Source organism: Benincasa hispida, chromosome 2, assembly GCF_009727055.1.
Source record: "Benincasa hispida cultivar B227 chromosome 2, ASM972705v1, whole genome shotgun sequence".
NCBI lineage: Eukaryota > Viridiplantae > Streptophyta > Magnoliopsida > Cucurbitales > Cucurbitaceae > Benincasa > Benincasa hispida.
In genome coordinates this window covers 32,149,410-32,169,779 of record NC_052350.1, presented here as the reverse complement: position 1 = coordinate 32,169,779, position 20,370 = coordinate 32,149,410, and the positions used below count along the sequence as shown (strand labels likewise).

At 33.1% G+C, this 20,370-nt stretch overlaps 1 protein-coding gene across 1 annotated transcript; it reads left to right on the top strand.

The window, feature by feature from the left end:
* The first annotated feature begins 16,493 nt into the window (after positions 1-16,493).
* LOC120071835 (putative 4-hydroxy-4-methyl-2-oxoglutarate aldolase 2) lies at positions 16,494-19,327 on the top strand. Its single transcript, XM_039024228.1, has 2 exons — positions 16,494-16,686; positions 18,551-19,327. The coding sequence occupies exon 2, from the start codon at positions 18,564-18,566 to the stop codon at positions 19,062-19,064; it is 501 nt and encodes a 166-aa protein (XP_038880156.1). The 5' UTR covers positions 16,494-16,686; positions 18,551-18,563; the 3' UTR covers positions 19,065-19,327.
* Positions 19,328-20,370: the final 1,043 nt, after the last annotated feature.

The following is a 20,370-nucleotide window of genomic DNA, read 5'->3' as shown; positions in this document are numbered from 1 at the left end:
ATTAGGCCAAAAATTAGGTGCATTCTTTATCAATCAAGTACCATTCAAATTTTTGAGTGCATTGCCTCTTTGAGTGAAGAAGAGAAGGGCTTTGTATAGACACCTTTGAACCATGTTCGTCGTCCTAGGCTCACCATTATTTCATTTCATTCGATTTATGGGTTCGAGCTCCAAAGAACATATACATGGTCGACTTACATACGTCTCATTTACCAAACGATCAGATATACCACACTCCCCTCTTTCTATAGACCCAGTACGGTATTCCTTCGAATCTTGACTATGATGTTACCAATAATTGTTGTAATTCACATACGACATATATGTCTTTCTCCCATCAATTAGTACTCAAGTCCCAGATATTAATTCAAATAATTGAATTGAGGGACCTTTTAAAAAAAAAATTATGATTTTTTCAAAATATGGTTTTTAGGGGTGGAATTTGTGGCGTCAACCTATATTGCTCAATTTCCTCTTCGTGTATGGTTACCTGATGCTATGGAGGGTCCTACCCCCATTTCGACTTTTATTTATCTATTTCAACCTAGATACCATGAGGCAGGCCTTGGAAAGTAAAATTAAAGTACAATTAACACTGTCTTGGTCATAAATGACCTCAAATTTGTTCCAACGGAGAATGTCCTCCAGCCCCTAGACCCAATGCATCACGAAATGTTCGTGATGCCCATAATAGGTAGACAAAGGCAAATTATAAAGCCCGAGTCTGCATTTTGGCAAGCTTAATTGAAGTCTTAGCCAAAAAGCATAAGACCATGGTTACTACACATGAGATCACGGAGTCATTATGTGAGATGTTCAGGTAATCATCCACACATCTCAAACATGACACTTTCAAGTTCATCTTCAACACCAAGATGAATAAGGGATCATCTGTGAGGGAGCATGTCCCTAATGTGATGGTCCACTTCAACGTGGCAGAGATGAAAGGGATATCACAGACGAGTCCAATTAGGTAAGCTTTATTTTGAAGATTCTTCTGAAGAGTTTCCTGCAGTTTTGCAACAATGCTTTAATGAACAAAATAGAATACAACCTTACCACCTTTCTCAATGAGCTGTAGACTTACAAGCCTTTGATGAAAATCAAAGGACAACACGATAAGGCAATGTTGTCAGTTCCTCGAAAAATTTTCACAAGGGTTCTACCTCTGGGACTATGTCTGCACCTTCTTCTTCAAGCTCAAATAAATTGAAGAATAAGAAAGGTGGCAAGAGGAATAAAGCTATCCCTACTCCTACTATTGTCACCCAAAAGGGCAAAAAGGCTAAAGTTGCAAAGGAAACCTATTTTCGCTGCAACTAGGATGGGTACTAAAAGAGAAATTGTCTAAAATACTTGGCTAAGAAGAAGAAGGTAAAAAAAGGTAAATATAATTTATTGGTTTTAAAAACTTGTTAGTGGAAAATGACGATTTCTACTTGGATACTTGAATTAGAGGCCACTAACCACGTTTTTTTTTCATCACAAGAAGCTAGTTTTTGGCAATAGCTGGAGGCTAGAGACACGACTCTGTGGGTTGGGATAGGATAGGTCATCTCGAAAGTTGCTGTAGGGAGCTTAAAGTTGTTTTTTAGTTCAAAATTTATATTGTTGGACAATGCATTTTTTTCCTCATTTTAAAAGGAATTTAATTTCTGTATCTAGTATATTGGAACATTCATATAATATATTATTTGTTTGTGATAAAGCGTTTATTTCAAAAATGGTATTAGTATTTGTTCAATAATAATAATAATAATAATAAACTTAATGTGTTAAGGCCATTAGCATAAAAAAATGCTCCATAATGTTGAAATGTTTAACACTGCAACAACACAAAATAAAAGAGTAAAAGTTTCTCCAAAAGAAAATGCACATCTTTGATATCTAAGTCTGGGTCACATAAGTCTCAATAGAATTGAGAGGTTGGTCAAGAATGGACTTCAACAAGAGTTAGAAGAAAATTCTTTACCTGTATGTGAATCTTGTATAAAAGGAAAAATGACAAAACAACCTTTTATTGGAAAAGGTTATAGAGTCAAAGTGACCTTAAAAATTCTATATTTAGATCTTCATGATCCAATGAATGTTAAGGCAAGAGAAGGGAATGAATACTTCTTCATTTTTACAGATGACCTTTACTCGTTCCCGTTTTTAAAGAAAGTAGATGAATTTCTCCCTTAATAGTTGATTTTGGGTCTTGAATAATGAGGCCTCACCCTCTATTGGTCCAAGAGGGGCTAGTTTATAGTTGGACTATAAATTGTTTGTTCATTTGAAGGATCAGTGGTACTTAAGAACTTAGTTGTAAATACAGGGGTAAAATGGTAATTTTACCCAACTGTAGTTATGAACAATTTGTGAAAGGGACTTACTGTCGATTGGTTATATCCATGGATACAAAAATATATTTACAGTGCGATGAGTGCAGTTGTCGGTCTTTAGTGGAGTGGCCAATAATTAATGAATGTTGATTAATCTAAATAAAGAGTTTAATTCATTAATCTTGTATCAATGGAGCTTTTAATATAGGTCAATAAGATCCCCTTATTAGCTCACAAAGGATAAAAATAAGAAATAATTATTTTTGAAATAATTTCAATTGTTCAAATTAATTATGAGAATTTAAGTTATTAATTATGTTAAATATTAATAATATAATGCATATCGATACATTATAATATATAGTAAATATAATTTATAATTAGAAATATATAATATGCGAGAGATAATATTCGAATAAGATTCAAATATTATCTATGTGAATAAGACTCATATAAATACTATAGGTTAAAATTAATATGAATATGATTTATATTAAAACTATAAATTATAAAAGAGATGTGCATTTTAATGTGATTAAAAAGCATATGATATGATTGATTATATATATTATATTATATTATATTATATTATATATAATTAATAACTCCCCACTATAGGGGATCTATTTTTCTTCACGTGGATGGGAGTTAGAGTAACTCTCATCCGTTCCCTCATCCTGTTAGTCTGGATTGAGAATACATACAAGGGGTGGAACATAATGTGAAAAGAAGAAAATTTCTCTAAATAATTCTCTCCAAAAGAATTCTCTCTACCTTTACACTTTCCCTCTCCTAAAAACGTTGTTGGAGCCCATACATCTACTGTTTCTTGTTTCCTAAGAATAACAAGGTGTTCCATGTGGTAGTGTCCAAAGGTGTTCTTGTGATTGTGTTGTTCTGTTCGAGAGAAGTGTTGTGGTGTTGGTGATCTTGGAGATGAATTTTTGCGAAGAAGAGTAATTCTACAAGGGTGAGTTTTCTCTTATTCAAACCCTCGGTAGAGAGCATGCCTAGAATTTCAATATTTATCCTATAATTTAGCATGTTTGCTTCTTTGTTTTTTATTTTTTTTTATTTTTTTATTTTATTAATTTTTCAAATTGTATTTTAATTGTACGGCCTTCATGCACTTCCACGAGAAACTTAATTCCTTTAGAAATTTTGGAAAGTTATTTCTAATATTTTTCCATCAATCATGCTTAGGACAAAAGTTTCTCCCATGCATAGCATTCTCAATGTCCTTCCATTTATATAAATTTCCAACCTAAAGCACGTAATTACTTGAAGCTCAACACATTATACTCAACATTATTTGTTACTCTCAAGTGTTTAGAAAATATTATTGTCGATATAAATATCAAAGTCTCAATATTGAGAAAATATTGATGAAAATATCGATAAAATATTAATGTCCTAGATACTTATAAAACAATGTGTGTGTATATATATATATAGTGTTGAGAGAAGACAGAATGGGGAATAAACACGTGCTTGGTTTTCTTGCTACAACCACTACACTCCTCTATTAAGAGAAGGAAAACAAATAACAAGAGATAAAAAATAATCGACTTCCACCTAATAGAGATTTATACAGAGATTAGGTGGGAAAAATCAAAGTAATAAATGTTGAGTAAATAAGAAGAATACACAAACAGTGTAATGACAAGAATACTAACAGGTCAACTCTTAACAGCCGCCCGCAAACGGGATGAAGGGGCAAACTGAAGGGCGAGTTTATCGGGTAGAAACTGATAGTGACTAGGTGGTAACGATTTTATGAGGTAGTAAGCAAGCTGATCATGTGATGGAACATGCCGGATTTCGAGGCGGTTAGTTAGGACTCGGTCATGGATGAAGTTAACATCCAGTTCAATGTGCTTGGTGCGAACATGGAAAACGAGATTATAGGCCAAAGCAGCAGCACTGGTATTATCACACTATAAAACGGGATTGAAGAGGAGAAAGACCTTCAATAAGTAAGACCGGAGCCATAAAATTTCACAAGCAGCATAGTAGAGAGCCTGATATTCAGACTCAGTACTAGAATGGGCCACAATAGTTTGTTTCTTCGAAAACCAAGAAACAAGAGTTGAACCAAGAAATATGCAATAAATACCAATAGATTTACAATCATATGGAGAAGTAGTCCAATCAGCATCATTATAACCAGTAATATGAAGAGAAGCGGAGGGAGAAATGGAGATGCCAAGGTAAAGGGTATCTTAGAGATACCGTAGCACCATTTTAGAGCTTGCCAATGATGTAGAGTGGGAGCTTGATTAAACTAACTAGTTGACAGCAAATGCAATATCAGGACGAGTATATAGTACATATATTGAAGAGACCCAAGAATGCTTCGATAGAGTTGTGGATCAGCAAGTAATGGGATGTCATTAAGATGAAGCTGCTTACGAAAAACCATAGAAGCAGAGACTAGCTTGAGGTGTTGAAATTGAAGGCGAGAAAGTAAGTCCTGAACATACTTGGACTAAGATAAAATAAGGTTTGTGGCGTATGATGAACATGTATACCAAGGAAATAATGAAGAGGACCAAAGTCCTTAAGAGCAAACATAGACTGTAGTTTGCCAATAATAAGAGAAATAATGGCATTGCCGGAACCAATAATGATAATGTAGTCTACATAAATAATAAGGAAGATGCCACATTGAGGAGAATGATAGGTAAAAGGTGATATATCCGCTTGAGATTGACGGAGAGAGGACTGAAGAGCTTCATACCAAGTGCATGGGGCTTGTTTGGGTCCATAGGGAGCCTTGCGGAGACAACACATGTAATCAAGGTGATGAAGATCAGTAAAGCCTGGGGGTTGGGCTATAAAAGCTTCTTCATGGAAAATAGCATGAAAGAAAACATTGCTTACATCAAGCTGATTAATGGGCCATTGACGAGAGACAGCAAGGGTAAGCACCATTCAGATGGAGGAAGGTTTAAAAACCGGACTATAGGTCTCAGTATAGTCAACCAGGTTGTTGAAGATAGCCCTTGGCCACAGGGCGGGCTTTGTAGCATTGCACAAGGCCATTGGTATCACGCTTGATTTTATACACCCATTTGGTACCAACTGGATTATGAGATGGAGAGGGGGGAACCAAATCCCAAGTGTGATTGTGAAGTAAGGCTTGAAACTCTTCCTTCATAGCATGTTGCCATTAAGGGTACAAAGAGGCTTCTTTAAATGTAGGAGGTTCAATGCCATTAAGACACCTCTTTAGAGAAATACCAAAGTGTAGCTTCATTTTTTCTTCTTTCATTAAGACATAAGTAACCCGAGGACCAGTCAAGTAAGGAAGGGAGTTGAGACAAGCCTGTAAAAGGGAATTTGGGCTTTGATATGCCAGATTTGGAGTGGGTGGTCATGGGATGCAAGTTTTGAGGGGGAGAGATGGGAAAGTATGGGTTGTATAGAGGAGCTAGGGGAAACTGAGGTAATATGAGGGCTAGAAGGCTGCTATTAGGGGTTGATAGAGGAAATTGAGGCAGAAGACATTGAGGGATTAGAACTGGGATTGGTAGGTGATGGAGGAGTTATGGCAGGGGGTGGGCAGTGGTTGGTGTGTAATGAAGCACTAGGAGATGTTGAAGGCAACCAAGAGACAATTAAAGTATCAGCTGATAAAGAAGACTTGCAATCATGAGAAAACATCAGCTGAAGGGAAACTTAGTCTCATTAAATTCAAGATGTTGAGACGTAAATTCTGCCAGATGAGCTCAAGCACCTATACCCTTTATGATAACTGTTGTAGCCTATAAAGACACATTTTTCTGTGTGAAAGGCAAATTTGTGCGTTTGATAGTGTCGGAGACAAGGGTATCAAATGGACCCGAAAGTACGAAGATCTTTGTAGTAAGGTACATGCCCTTTTGAAGTAAATAAGGAGAATTTCATTGAATGATTGGAGAGGGCATTCTGTTTATTAAATATACTACTGTATGGAAGGCCTTCCACCAATAATGCAAAGACATTTAGCTTGAGTACGAAGGGCTAACCTGATTTCCATACTATGTCTATGTTTTCGCTCAAATCTCCATTTTGGACTGAAGTATATGGACAAGAAATCTGAATTTCAATGCCCTTTTCTTTCCCATATTGTGAAAATGGTTTGAATTCACCACCTCCATCACACCGAAGAACTTTGATGGACATGTCATGCTGTTTTTCAACTTGGAGTTGAAATTGTTTGAAAGTTGCAAAAGCTTTACCTTTGGTTTTAAGAGGAAATATCCAAGTGTATCTAGTATGATCATCCAAGAAAGCAATGTAATAACTATAGCCATCTATTGATTGCACTGGGTTGGTCCCCATAAGTCGGTGTGTATTAGATCTAATACATTAACAACACATGATTCAGAGGAGAGAAAAGGAAGTTTATGGGATTTTCTAAATTTGCAAGTCTCACAAAAAGGAACTTTATCATTACTTTTAATGGAAGCTTTACACTAATGATTTGATTCAAAACTTTAGTAGATGGATGACACATTCGTTAGTGCCAAACATCCATAGTACAAGACAAAAAGACATAATTAGTAGAGTTAAACAAATCCTCTTTTGCACTTTCTTCCCGGTCTCCATAATGTTGTTGTTGTTGTTAGGTTATTCAATCTTCTCTAGGCTCAATTACTCAAGATCAACACTAAGATGATGAAGAAATGGTTGAGAAAGGCTCTGTTAAATCCTTGATGCTAGATACTTGATGCTTGCTATGTTTCTACTTGATGCTCGATGCGAATATCCTTGAATCCTTGACGAGTTTTTGTTTTATCCTCAATGGAACTCGATTAATGCTGGTCGATACTCGATCCTAATCGATGAGTCTTGATCTTTACTTGATGCAACTCGAAGACAAAAATGACTAACTCGAACCTACTCGATAGAAGAAATGGATATACGATTCAACTCGATACACTAAAATTTGATATGATTTGAAAGCAAGATTGTATATACGCAATTTTCAAAAAGATTGAAGTCGATCGAACGAAGAAGATAAAGACAAGAAGAAGAAACACACAGGATTACGTGGTTCGGCCAAGATGCCTACGTCCATGGGAAGATTCACGTTCTTTTCAGTTAGAGGATTGTGTATAGGTGTGTTTTGTTTACAGAAAAAATAGAAAATGATGAACTTACTTCTGTTTTGTTTTCTGATCAGTGGTATTTATAACATATACCAATAGGTCGTTACAAGAAAAAGTTAATAATAAACTAATCTAACTGAGGTATTTAAGTCACAATTTCTTCAAATTCTCCATCTTGACTCTAATGCTTTGCAATCTTCTGATCTTCTTGATTCTGACCATTCTGTCTACCCTGTGTCTGGAAGTTCAAAACCAATCTATTCTAGACATTTAACCAATTTAAACTTTGAAATAGGCTTTGTCAACATGTCAACTGCATTCTCTGATGTGTGAATATTTAGGATTTCTATTTCCCCTATCTCTACTTTGCCTCTAATGAAATGATGCTTTATATCAACGTGTTTAGTTTTAGTGTGATATTGTAGGTTTCGGGATAAATGAATAGCACTTTGGTTGTCACAATAGAGTTTTACCACTGTTTGATCTATTCCAAAGTCTTTCAGCAATCTCTTAAGCCACAATGCCTCTTTAATTGTTTCTGTTAAAGCCATATATTCAGCTTCTATTTTAGATAAAGCTACTATAGGTTGTAATGTTTCTTTCCAGCTGATTAGATTAGCATCACTCATATTGAACCTTTTTAGGATCTTCTCACAATAATTAGGCTGATATAACAGACTCCTCCTTGTTCCTTTGGATTTCAATTTCTAGGACTTTGCTTGCTTCTCCCAAGTCCTTCATATAAAACTCCCTTTTTAAGAGGTTTTTAACATGGGTTAGATCTTCCTTGGACCTACCTACCAGTAACATATTATCTACATATATGAGTAGGTAAACTTTGTCCTTATAGGAACCTGTATTTACATAAACACATATGCTTCTTTTGAATCTAATGCTAGAAATATAGTCATTGAATCTTCTATACCAACACCTAGGTGATTGTTTTAACCCATAGATTGACTTGTTGAGTAAGCAATAGAGATTTTCTTTTCCTTTAACTTCAAATTCTTTAGGTTGCATCATATAGATTGTCTCCTCTAGATGTTCATGAAGGAAGACAGTTTTCACATCTAGTTGATACAATTCTAAGTTCTTTTGAGCAACCAAGGATAAAAGAAGTCTTATGGAGGTTTGTTTGACAACTGGAAAGAAAATCTCTAAGTAGTCTATTCCTTCCTTTTGAGTAAACCCTTTTGCAACCAACCTTACTTTATACCTAAGTTTTTTATCACAGGATGTACCTTCCTTAAGTTTGAAAACCCATTTAGAGGCAACTGGTTTGTAACCCTTAGGTAGAGGAACAAAAGACCAAGTGTCATTCACTTTTAGTGAATGTATTTCCTCATTTATAGCTTCTATCCAATCCCTTGCATCAGCACAACTTATTGCTTCTTCAAAGGTTGTTGGTTCTTGGTTAGTAGAAGCCACAACAACGTTTAGAATCAAATTCATATAGTTCATTTCAGTATATCTAGCTGGAGGGGTAATTGTTCTCCTTTGTCTATTCTTAGCTAAGACATATTGACTTAAATCATGTTGTTCACTTACAGTCTCCTCTTGTTCCCCTGCATCTTCCTCAACTTCTCCTGTGTCACTAGGTAGGTTAGATCTGTTGGTTGCTTAGTAGGTAACTCCATCTCAATTCCTGTGGTAGATGACTCACTTTCATCTTCAAGTCTTTTCTCCTTTTGCATAAACATCTCCTCTTCTCTAAAAGTGATGTCTCTGCTAATTATGAACTTCCTCTCTACTAGATGTCACATTTTAAATCCTTTGACACCCTCTGTGAAGCCTACAAATATGCACTTAATTGTTCTGGCTTTCAACTTTCCCTTATTTTGGTGAACAAATCCTACACATCCAAAAACTTTAAGGTTGACTAGGTTAGAAGGATGATTAGTCCATTTCTCCCCAGGGGTAAGCAACTCTAGAGATGGTGAGGGCACCTATTCAAGGTATACACTGTATAGGCTACAACTTCTGCCCAATAGTTTTCACTTAGGATAGCATCAAAAAGCAAACATTTGTCCCTTTCCATTATTGTTCTGTTTAACCTCTCGGCAACCTCATTCTGTTGAGGTGTATATCTCACAGTTATGCCTAATTAGACCATTCTCACTACAATATTTGTCAAAGTATTCATTGCAAAACTCAAGCCCATTGTTAGTTCTAAAGTATTTTAACCTTTTAGATGTTTGGGTTTTTATCATAGCTTTCCATTCTTTAAACTTCCCAAAAATTTGGTCCTTAGTTTTAAGAAAATATATCCAGCTCTTCCTAGAAAAGTCATTTATAAAGGTTAGAGAATACCTTGAGCCACTAAAGCTTGGTGTAGAATATGGTCCTCATAGGTTAGAATGGACATAATCTAATGTTTCTTTGGTGGTATGCTGAGATTTTGTGAAACTTTGTCTGATTGTTTTCCCTATAATACAATGATCAGAACGAAAGGTGCTCACTGATCCCTTTGGGCAATATACCTTGTTTAGACAGTGCTTGCATCCTTTTTTCACTGATATGAGATAGTCTTTTGTGCCACAAGTCTGCCTCTGTTAAGCTTGCTGTTGAAATCGTGTAGGCACTAGTTATCGTCTTTACTCTTCATATAATATAAAGGTCATTGACCTTTTCACCAACCAACATTATCTTAGAATCCAATCACCTTTAGGATTCCACCTTTTCCTCTGTACTCGCATCTAATGGAGTCAAGCATACCTAGAGATATCAAGTTTCTTTTGAGTAAAGGTACATGTCTCACATTTCTGAGAAGCTTGATTGATCCATCATTTAGCTTTAAGGATATTGAACCAACCCTTTTTTATTTTGTAGGCTTCATTGTTCCCCATGTACACAGATTCTCCATCCATATCCTTGTAGGTATTAAACCAAGGTCTGAAGGGTGTCATATGATAGCTACTGCCGAAGTCAAGTACCCAGTCATGCTTCCTAAGAGGACTTATTTGGATGGTTTTGTTTCTAGTAGAGGTTAAGGCATTAGGACCCTTCAACCACTGAAGCTTTTGGTTGTTTTCCTTTATGATCCTTCTCTTTTTCCTAATTTTTCTGTTTTAAGTTGTAGCAATCCCTCATCAAGTGTCATTTCTTCTTGCAGTAGTTACATCTCAGCTTGGTTTTGAGTTTATACTCTTCACTAGACTGACTTTTAGTCCCTTTAAACTGATTCTGCTTGTTTTTGCCCTTGACAAACAACCCTTTTGCACCAGACTACTCCTTTTTGACTAACCGAAGCTCTAACTCTCTAGTTCTCAATGCTGAAATAATGGCATCAGTGATAACTAACTCTTTTCCATATTTCAAGGCCTTTTTTACCTTCTTATAGGCTTCGAGTAGAGAGTTCAACAAGACAAAGGCTTCATTCTCTTCGCCAAGGCTCTTGAACTCAGAAACTATCCTTTTAAACTCATCCATATTGTCTAATAGTGGTTTGGCAGAATCCATCTTAAAAGTGAAAAATTTTCCCTTAAGTACATCTTGTTGGGGAGATACTTGGTTTCAAAAAGACCTTCCAGCTTGACCCACATCTTGTAGGTCACGTCTTGATCGATCACCTGTCTCGAGATGTTGTCACTGAGATTAAGAACCAAAGTTCCGTAGGCTATAAGTTATATATCTTCTCTTTCTTGAGCTGTTAATGTAGGTAGCAGAATCGACGAATCTAGAAGAGCTTTATGAGCTCTCTATTGTCCAAGAATAGCTTTGATTTTGGCCTTCCACAGACCAAAACCACCGTTTCCATCGAACTTCTCTATTTCAAATTTTGCAACAGCCATCACTGATCTGATCGAGTATCGAGACTGGTTTTCTTCAGTACTTTGATGCTCTAAGAATGTGGTCCTTGATGATCTTCAAATGCTCTGATACCAAAAATTGTTGTGTTATTCAATCTTCTCTAGTCCCAATTACTGAAGATCAACACTGAGATGATGAAGAAATGACTGAGAAATGCTTTGTCAAATCCTCGATGCTCGCTATGTTTCTACTCGATGCTCGATGCAAATTTCCTTCTATCCTTGACGAGTTTCTGTTTTATCCTCAATGGAACTCGATTAATGTTGATCGATACTCGATCCTACTTAATGAGTCTTGAACTTTACTCGAAGTAACTCGAAGATGAAAACGACTAACTCGAAGCTACTCAATAGAAAAAATCGATGCACGATTCAATTCGATACTCTGGAATTCGATACGATTTGAAAGCAAGATTGTATATATGCGATTTGCAAAAATATTGAAGTTGATCGAATGAAGAAGATAAAGACAAGAAGAAGAAACACATAGGATTACATGGTTCGGCCAAGATTTCTACGTCCATGGGAAGATTCATCTTCTTTTCACTTAGAAGATTGCGTACAGCTTTGTTTTGTTTACAGAAAAATAGAAAATGATGAACTTACTTCTGTTTTGTTTTCTTATCAGTGGTATTTATAACATATACCAACAGACCGTTAAAAGATAAAGTTAGTTATAAACTAAACTAGCTGAAGTATTTGAGTCATGATTTCTTCAGCTGTCATGTAGGCTTTTTCCTGAGCTTCCTTATTGTTATTCTTTATAATAGAGACTTCATTCATATTCATCAGTTTGTACAATCCATGTTCAAGCTTCCTAACTAACAAACTTCATTGGTGATCTTTAACTTAACTATCACTTTGTTGTCTTGAATTAGTTTTGAAACACTAATCAAGTTCCTTTTCATCAGAGGTACAAGAAAAATATCTTTAACAAAGAGAGTACCTTTATGTTCTTGAAGTTGATGGTGCCTCTTTTCAAAAGCCATTAGTTCTAATCAGATTTGGTTCTAGGTTAGCGACTGATTTCGGATCACACAGACAATAGAGTTGTATTCCTCATCAAAGCCAACACCACATGAGATAAAAAGCTTCTCATGTCCATCGAGCAACCAACTAAATTTAAGTTATCATAATTACGCTTCATAGTATGAAGATATTCAAACATTTTCATGGTACCTTTACGAGTTTGTTGGAGCATAAGTGCGTTATAGTCTTCTTGAGACCTTGACTGCACACCAAAGAATTCTTGTATGGCATCCCATCATGACCCGTTACTTGAACCATAACTTCGAGAGTCATGGAATTATATAACCATCCAACCATCAGTTGATCAGCTGCTAACCGATGTCATATTCAGGATTTGGCATTAAGAGTCCTTCAAGATTTTTTTTGTGACATTTTCATAAATGTAGATTCACCTCTTATTTCGATATTTAATCTATAAATATGTGAAAATATTGATAAGAATATCGACTTATCGATGAAATTTTAAATTAAGTTTATACTATTATCACATCTATGGTTACCATGTCTACAAAGGGGCAATCTAGGTTTTTCATATTTAAACTTTTCTTGTATAGATTTTATGTGTATAATATTGATATCTATTTCTATATTAAATTATTCAATTATTCAATAAAGTACATATATTGCCATAAACTTCTCCCATTCTAATACGTCAAAAAAAAAAAAAATGTAAAAAATAAAATTCCGGCGACCACATTTCATACGACACCAAAAGTAACATAGTGTATTGACCTTGAGTTGTTACAATCCAAAGTCAACTAAAAGTGATAGACAATTAATAAATTGGCATCCACTGTGAATGTTATCTTCTTTTTTCTTTTTTTTTTTTTTTTCTTTTTCTTTTTTAATTATTTAAAATTTACAATTTCTAATTTCAATCTATCCTTATTATTGTTATTATGTTTGACTTGATGACATAATACAAGTCGAGATTTTCATAGAGTGGGGTGGAGATAGAGAAGCCACCATCCCCGTAAAATTTCCTACGGAGCTCGGAGTGGGATTCTCTAGTGGAGAATTCGCAGGGATCGGAGTTTCCCATAGAAAAATTTTCTCTTTTTCTTTTTTTTAACAACTTTTAAATTATTTATGTTTAACCTTAATAAAATTTATTAGTCAGATGGGTCATTTCCAATGCATTCTTTTCAAAGAAAAAATCATAAATTTGTCTAATAAAAACAATAATATTTTATGTACAAATATATACTTAAAAATTTAATCTCATAATTTCTAAATTTTATATATTACAAGTCTAGCGTCCAACTTAAACATTATGACAATCATGGCCATAAAAGTAATAAAATTTTAAATATTAAAAACATATATATCTTAAAAATGTATTAAAGTATGAAAAAGTTGAGATGAAAAGTAGATAATAAAGTAATCGTTGATGTTATAATTTTTGTATATATATAATCTATTATCAGAATGTGAGTTTTTTATTCTTTGAGTTTTAATAAACTCACGAAATGTAAATTTATTCACACACATATATATATATCTGTCTCTTATACACATCTAGATGTGTATAAGAGACAGATATAATCTCTATCCCCATCCCCATTTAGTCAACAAGAAAAAAAATCCTCTGTACTCCCTCCCTCATTTTCAGTCTAATCGGAAATTTTTCACCCCTTCGAAACAAGTCTTCGTAGGACCAAGGATATCTCTACATACAACTGTTTTTCATGAAAGCTATATTATTCTATTTAAAATAGTTAAAAGAGAAAAAAAAAAACAATCAATTACACATTTCTTAAGACGTGAAATTAAAAGTGGTCCTTTTCATAATCCAAAGAAACAAAATACTGGAGATCAAAATTTTATATTGAAAATTAAGTGTCATTTATCTCTACTTTATTCTAAAAGCATAAAGTTTATAACTTTATATAAAGAATGTGAAAACAAACATTTCACTGATATGCCTTTTTTTCTTTCTCAATAGTAAATTTTAGATAAGTCAATTTCCATGCGATTATATTTAACCCTAAGAAAATTCTTAAGATTTTAATATATAGATTAGTTTGACATTATTGGATTTATACCCATTTCAATATTATTCTTCAAGGCTTTGTATCTATATTAATTTATGCATCCTATTCTTTTTTTTTTTTTTTCATATTAAAAGAGTGTTGAAGATTTATTTTTGGATAAAATTTTCTAATTTCTCTTTTATTTCCAAAAATTTTTCTTGTAATTTAATAATTTAGTGTGGATAGAGAATTAATAAATAGGATGAGATTTGGATATTTTACGTCTTTATTGAGAATATATGTTTTAATTCTTGAGTTGCACAAGTATTAAGAGTTTGATATTCTATAATATTTTTAAACCTTGAAAACTATTAAGAGTAGTTTTATTGTATTGTATGTCATGATTTATCCATTGTCAAATTTTATTGTAACTTAAACAAGTATATATATAGATAGAAGAATCTAAATTTTTAAAATTAATTTAGAATCTACTCCCTAAGATAAGTTTTTTATTTTCCTTCGAGGAAAAGTTAAGTTCTTTAGTAAATTTAATTATGGGTGATTTTGAACCTAAAGAGCAAGATCAAATGAAAAAACAACAATGATGGAAAATCACGACAAAACGATTCTAACTCGATCTAAATTTGGAACAAACCGAAATTCAAACCTTAAAGCGTCTAGTCACAAGATCACATCAAACAAGGAGGGAGCCAATTAGGTCAAGGTCGAGGTAGACCTATTCCACTGGCTCACTTTTTTTTTTTTTTTTTTTTTTTTTTTTTTTTTTTAATACAAATTCTCCATTGGTATTACTTAAAATCAAGTGAGATTCTCTTAGCAAGAGTTTGCCATCAACTATTATAAAATGATATTTTTATTTGATTTATTAAATAATGCGACAAGATTAAATTATAAAATAAAAGTTAATTTTAGCTAAGCCTTTCTTTAAAAGAACTATTAAATCTCCAATAAAATGAAAAAAAAAATTATAACTTTACAAAAGGAAAAATAGTAACAAGACGAGTCTTTATTTATTTAAAGTTGATTATCTAAAAGATTACCAGATGGTGGATGGTTAACTTTCTTTTAATTTGTTTAAACTTTTGATTAAATGGATAAAATTAGAGAAAATACTCCTAAATTTTATAAATAAAAAAATACTCATACCATTCTATATGAAGTACTCTTAATCATTAAAAAATTTAAAAGATGCATTACATTAATATATAGAAACAATTTTTCTCCTCTTAATATCCTTCTTTCATTTTTTAATCTCCAAAACTTCTCCCATTTTCCTCTTTTTTTCCCTCTCTTCTTCGATATATTATCATAACTTTAAATAAAATAAGAGGAGTTCCCTCATTTCTAAGCACGTCTTAATATAGATATACAAAATTTTAAGACCCAAATAATCAATTCCTTTGAAATTATCCTAAATTGAGAAAAGCAATTCGAAAAAAAAAAAAAAAAAGACTAATAGAGATACTCTTGTTTTTTTTTTCCATATATAGACAATTTTTCTCCATTTATCTAATTCTATACCAATTTTCTTAGTAGTAAGAAAGGAATAAACCATCAATCAAGATAACTAAGAACAAAACCAATAAAGAAATATCATCTTCAATTACTAGGCAACATTTTGAACTGACCAATAACAAATACACTAATTTGAATTGCAAAAAGATTCTACATGATCTTCATCTCTACAATTTTTGTAATGCATATGTTTGCTTTCTTTTCCTTTCCATGACTATGTTTTAACTTCCACTCAATTACGTACAACCTTATTAAGTTACCATAATAATATTTTCCTCTTATTGTATTTCATTTTCACGAGAAATGCGAGATATGAGTTTTTTAATGGACTGTTTTTAAATATAGAAAAATGAACCAAAATATTTATAAAATATAGCAAAATTTTAGAACTATCAATGATAGATGCTAATAGACACTGATAGAAGTCTACCAGTGTCTATCAACGTCTATCATTGATAGTTCTAAAATTTTGCTATATCTTGTAAATATTTTTAACAGTTTTACTATTTGAAATAATTTTTCCTTTTTAATCATCTAACCTCAAGCAAAGGAGATCATGCTAATTACTATGTAAAATTTTCACTTATTTAATCATATACCCAAATTAAAGGGATTTTTTTTTTTTTTTAATGAATAGGAAAAAAAATATTTTAAAAAAGGAAATAGAAGGCTAATTTAGAAGTTGAAAAGAAAAAAAGAAGAAAGAGGGAAGATTTAGTTAAATTTAGGAGAACTAGTTGACAGAGCCATAATTGGGTTTCACATAACAAACTAATTCCTCAAAATTTCTTCAAAATTTCTTCCATTTTCCCTCACTCGTCTTCCTCATTTACCTCTGCTCTTCTTATTTATTCTTCAATCTCCCCATCTCCCTCTTCTTCAACACCTTGGACTCTCCCTTTCCCTCCAACTTCATAAGGTAATCCCAATTTCTGTTTCTATTTGATCGAATCATCTTTCGTCCTTGCCAATTGCATGATGTTGTTCGAATGTTGTTTTTTTTTTACTTTTCGTTTTCCTTTGTTGGAAGTAGGAATGATAATAGTTTGAGATTCTGTAGCCGATTCTTCGGTTTGATCATCTCAATTTCCTTGGATTTCAGATGGGTTTTTGTTGAGATCGCTGAATTTTGATTCTGAATATTGTTTGGTTTGTTTCTTAACTCTAAAAGTGGGATCGAGGAGATTGAGGATTTGTCAGATTTGGAAGCAATTGGATCAGATATTTCTTTGTTGATTTAATGACTCTTGTGGATCTTGTTCTGCTCATCTCTTTATGGGATTCTTATGTTCCTTGCCATTTTTATGATTTGGATTTTATATTGCTTTTTTAGTAATAGAATTTCTCTCTACAATAAAATTCGTGGAGCTATGTGTTTTTGGCTTTGATTCATACGCTTATTGGTTTTTTATCCTTGAGTTGTCTGTTTCTATAGTTATTATTTAAGGCAGAAGAAAAAAACTACATTGGATAATCTAGAGCAGGAATTTCAATTGATGACGGGTTGTTTGTTTTCTTTTTATAAAAAAAAATATAAGAAAATAAAGCATGTTATTCAAGGGGATTTTTTTATCCTTCTTAGATCAACAGCTAAGATATTATGCTAATTGTGTATGTTTCTGTGTCCAAAAGATTGGATTTGCAGAGGGAAATATGGGGATGATTAACAAGTTTGTAGAAAGAAGCTGTGACTTCTTGTAGTGTGAGTTTCATTAGAGAATATAATTAGGCATGGCAATGTTTAGAGAGAGAGTGGAGGAAGAATTCTCAAATATGGAAGAGGAATGCAAAATGTTGTGGAAAGCTTTTCATGCCAAGAAGTGTTAAGGCTTTTGGATGTAGACATCAGATGGTTCTCACACTAATAACAAAGTTCAAAGGAAAAAACCCTCATTTTTGGTTGGCTGAATTGGCTTTCCTTCGGATATCTCTTCCTCCCCTGTTCTAGTGTTCAAATTTTATGGCTTAGGGTGCTAATTTTATGGCTTATGTTGTTGAGTTTATGTTATGTGGTCACAGTCCTAGGGATAGAGCTAAGATCTTGTGGATCAACAGCTTTAGTGCTGTTTGATGGGGTTTATGGCTTAAAGACATAAAAACTTGGATCTACTACAGCTGGTTATAGTTTTGTTCCTTCTTCTTATTGCCTTGTGTCCCAGTTGTAGAATCTTGTATTGTGTAAGTCTGATGCGTAGAATGATTCATCTTTGATGAGAGTCAGTATGGAAGTTTGAAAGGAACATTTATATTTTCTAGTTTTTGAAACAGTAAAAATTTTTAAAATTTAAATGCTTATTTGGAAACTCAATGAAATAAATCAACTCCATTCTATAAGAATTGAACAGAAAATAAAAGAATGACACTGAACGAATCTTGATCTTGTCATAAATGATAAACAGAGATGAGGTAGTTTAATGTAAAAGAAAACAAAAAATAAGCACTGGTGAGACTTTTTTGGTTGTGAGTTTGTAGTATTTTCCTGCTATTTGCATCTTGCCTTTCATAGAGATCATACGGGTTAGTACTTGAATGTGCTATTTTAACTAAGAGGATATATTATTCATTATTCGAAGTTGGTTTTGTACTTCTGCTTATTACTGAATGTATTTACTGTTAATTCATTGCATATGGGTTCAAGATTCACCAGTGTATAACTGTAAATCCATTTAAAAAACATAAAAGCTGTTAATTTTGCTACATGTGTTTTCTTTTTTCTTTCAAAAAATGATCATATGAAACAGTTTCTGTTTTAACTGAAGTCAATATTTGTCTACAAACTTAAGGTGCTTGGAGCAAATGGCCTTGGTTACCACTGCAGAAGTTTGTGATGCTAACCCACAGCTCATTGTAAGTGGTGAACTTCGGGCCCTTGAACCAATTTTCCAGATATATGGCCGACGCCAAGTCTTTTCGGGACCAGTAGTCACACTGAAGGTGTTTGAAGACAATGTTTTGATTCGCGAGTTCCTTGAGGAGAAGGGTAACGGTAGAGTTCTTGTCGTGGATGGGGGCGGTAGTAAGAGGTGTGCAATATTGGGTGGCAACCCTGTTGTCCAAGCTCAGAACAATGGTTGGGCTGGTATAGTTGTGAATGGATGTGTTAGAGATGTGGATGAAATAAATGGTTGCGATATCGGGGTAAGGGCTCTCGCGTCACATCCAATGAAAGCCTACAAAAAGCGGGTTGGAGAAAAGCACGTCCCTATAACTGTAGCGGGGACAAGGATCATGGATGGGGAATGGCTGTATGCAGATACTGATGGGATTCTGGTTTCACGAACCGAATTATCCGTTTAGAGAATTGTTGATTAATTTCCCTTCCAATGATTTTGATGGCAGGATGATATTGTTATACGGGGGCGAGAGTGAGAGCGAGGACGAGGGCAAGAGGTTGCCAGTAATGCTGTTGATGTCTACTTGTGGAATCTAAAATTCAACTCCTTGTTATATTTATCACTAAAATTATGTTATGGTTGAACTTAATATGATGTGTTCTGTGAAAGATGAACTGCTGAATTAATCTCTTAATAGTGTCAAGTGGCCTTTACTGTTGTAAGCAACATATTGTCATATCAATGAAAAATACTTGATAGAAGTCTGTTGTCTCTTGGAACTGACTTTGGATGGCCAAATCTTACCAGAAGAAAAAAGGGTAACTGGAGTAGACACGAGTATAATGCATGAATGAAGTGGACTTCATTTGGTAAAATTTCGTTTTTGAAATTTATGTGTGTTTTCTTACCAGTTTTCTATTCTGATTTTTATCTATTCTAAATAAACACTTGAATTTCTAATCAAATTCTAAAAATAAAAACAATTTTTTAAAACTAAGTTTCACATTTGAACCATTTGGGTCTCGTTTAGTATTTATTTGATTTTTAATTTTTAATTTTTGAAAATTTTGCATGCTTCCTCTCAATTTCTTATAATAATTTTTATCTTTCCTCAGTAAAAGAGTTAAATTTTTAGCCAATTTTTTTTTTTTTAAAAAATAATAATAAATTTAGAACTTTTTTTTTTTTTTAAGTTTTCAAAACTTGTTTTTTATAACATTAGTAGAAAGTAGATAAGAAAACAAATAAATCAAAAGGTAAATGAGTGTTTATAGGGTTAATTTTTAGAAGTTAAAATCCAAAAACCAAATAATTATCAAACGGAGCCTTGGTTTTTTATTTTTTTTTTTTATCCTTCCTAAACAAACATGTAAATTCATAGTTAATTTTTTTTTTTTTAAAAAAATAGATTTTGGAAATTATTTTTTTTTCTAAGTTTTAAAAACTTAACTTGGTTTTTTAAAGTATTTGCAAGATGTAGATTATATAACAAAGAAACTCTAAGGTAGAAATTATGTTTATAAGCTTAATTTTTTAAAATTAAATAGTTATAAAAAATGACCTACTTTTAAGATCCCTTTTGGTAACTGTTTGATTTTAGTTTTGAAAAATTTAGCCTATAAACACGTCTTCCACTTCTGAATTTCTCGCTTTGTTATATTCTTTTTACCAATGCTTTGACAAATTAACCCAAGTTTAAAAACTAAAAAGAATCGTTTTTAAAAACTTGTTTTTATTTTTGGAACTTGACTAAGAATTCAATTATTTTA

Excerpts from the sequence above, each read along its gene's own strand:
- LOC120071835 (XM_039024228.1), top strand. The coding sequence starts at position 18,564 with ATGGCCTTGGTTACCACTGCAGAAGTTTGTGATGCTAACCCACAGCTC.